General features: G+C 36.9%; 1 protein-coding gene across 1 annotated transcript; it reads right to left on the minus strand.

The window, feature by feature from the left end:
* Positions 1-436: 436 nt before the first annotated feature.
* On the minus strand, positions 437-1,401 carry LOC101405416 (olfactory receptor 6C1-like). Its single transcript, XM_004429178.3, has one exon. The coding sequence runs from the start codon at positions 1,376-1,378 to the stop codon at positions 437-439; it is 942 nt and encodes a 313-aa protein (XP_004429235.1). The 5' UTR covers positions 1,379-1,401.
* Between the last annotated feature and the right edge of the window lie 287 nt (positions 1,402-1,688).

Here is a 1,688-nt window from a genome sequence, read left to right on the forward strand (position 1 = left end):
TTTTTTCCCCTAGATTAACTATAAGATGGTGAAAGGAATTTCTGTCAAATATAATTAAAGATTACAAAGTTATATTTTCTGTGTAGAGTAAGTAAAATATCACACCAATATTTATACACTGCCTCATCCATTCTTGGTGATCATTTTTTCTTTGCTAAAGAAAACTCAAAAACAATTTTACTTTTTAAAATAATTATTGTTTAAGAAGTTGCAACTAACAAAGTGTTCAGAAGAATGGGAGTCAGAAAGACATAAGAAAAGTTATTTAATTGAATGAGAAATATATTAAACAAATGTGCTTTTAAACTGTTAGAAAAATAGAAAGAGAATGAACAAGGATGACAGGGAGGCCATTGTCATTTGAAGAAGCTACTGAAATTTCATCTTTATATTTTTTAAATTTCCCTGCAATGTGTCTCTAATTCATGACATTACATCATTTCACTTGCCTGTAAAAAATAATCTTCCTTGCCATGTCCATGAAGGCTCGTTTGACTTGCTGGTTCCTCAGGCTGTAAATAAACGGGTTCAGCATGGGAGCTACTGAAGTATTTAGCACAGCAACTCCCTTACTCAAAGACACTCTGTCTTTTGCTGATGGATTAATATACATAAAAATGCAGCTGCCATAAGAGATGGAGATGACAATCATGTGGGAAGAACATGTAGAAAATGCCTTTAACCTCTGATTAGTAGAAGGAATTCTCAAAACTGTTCTGATGATATATACGTAGGACAGAAATATTAATGCCAAAGTGAACATTAGAGTAAACACAGCACAAGAAAACCCCATTATCTCTAGGAATTTTGTCTCTGAACAAGAAAGGTGTATTAAGGGGAAATAATCACAAGTATAATGATCCACAACATTGGACTTGCAGTAATCGAGCTGTATGAATAGCATGAGTGTAGGGAATATGATTAAGAATGAAGCCAGCCAAGAAGCAAAGACAAGGAGTGTGCAGACACTACGATTCATGATGGTCATGTAATGCAGAGGTTTGCAGATGGCACTATAACGGTCAAAGGACATGGCAGCCAGAAGATAAAATTCAGTGACTCCCAAGAGAATGTAAAAAAATAACTGAGTCATACAATCACTAAAAGAAATGGTTTTATCTCCTGAAATAATGGTACCCAGGAACCTGGGAGTACTGACAGTCGTGAATGAAACTTCTAATAAGGAGAAATTTCTGAGGAAGAAATACATGGGGGTCTGGAGGTGGGAATCCAGCAGGGTGAGAGTGATAATGGTCAGGTTTCCAGTGATGCTGAGCATGTAGGTGATGAGCACAAAGACAAAGATCACCACCTGAAGCTGTGGGTCATCTGACAGTCCCAGGAGGATAAACTCTGTTATTTCTGTCTGGTTTCTCATTCTTCAGTTGCTTATTTGTTTTCCTCCTGCCAGACCTATGAGAGAAAGCACAAAGGAAAAACGTGAAGAGTGGCTTACCGCATATCCAAGTGTGGAGCCAGAATTTGGCCAAAGTAGTACGACATTTCCATCTTCAGGGGAAATTGAAAACAAACTGACATTTACAATGATCCTTCAATTTCCTCTCTATTGCAGGTAAAACTCTGGGTCTAAAGCAGGTTAAAAACAGTTTTTTCGGTATCACACAGCTTGAAGTGATAGAGCTGGGGTTTGCAAGCAGACTTTTTCAGTTCTAAATAAAATACTACCT

Source organism: Ceratotherium simum, chromosome 17, assembly GCF_057802395.1.
Source record: "Ceratotherium simum simum isolate JZ-2026a chromosome 17, ASM5780239v1, whole genome shotgun sequence".
In the NCBI taxonomy this organism is placed as follows: Eukaryota; Metazoa; Chordata; class Mammalia; order Perissodactyla; family Rhinocerotidae; genus Ceratotherium; species Ceratotherium simum.

Bases quoted from the DNA above. Each gene is read 5' to 3' on its own strand.
- LOC101405416 (XM_004429178.3), bottom strand. From the start codon at position 1,378: ATGAGAAACCAGACAGAAATAACAGAGTTTATCCTCCTGGGACTGTCA.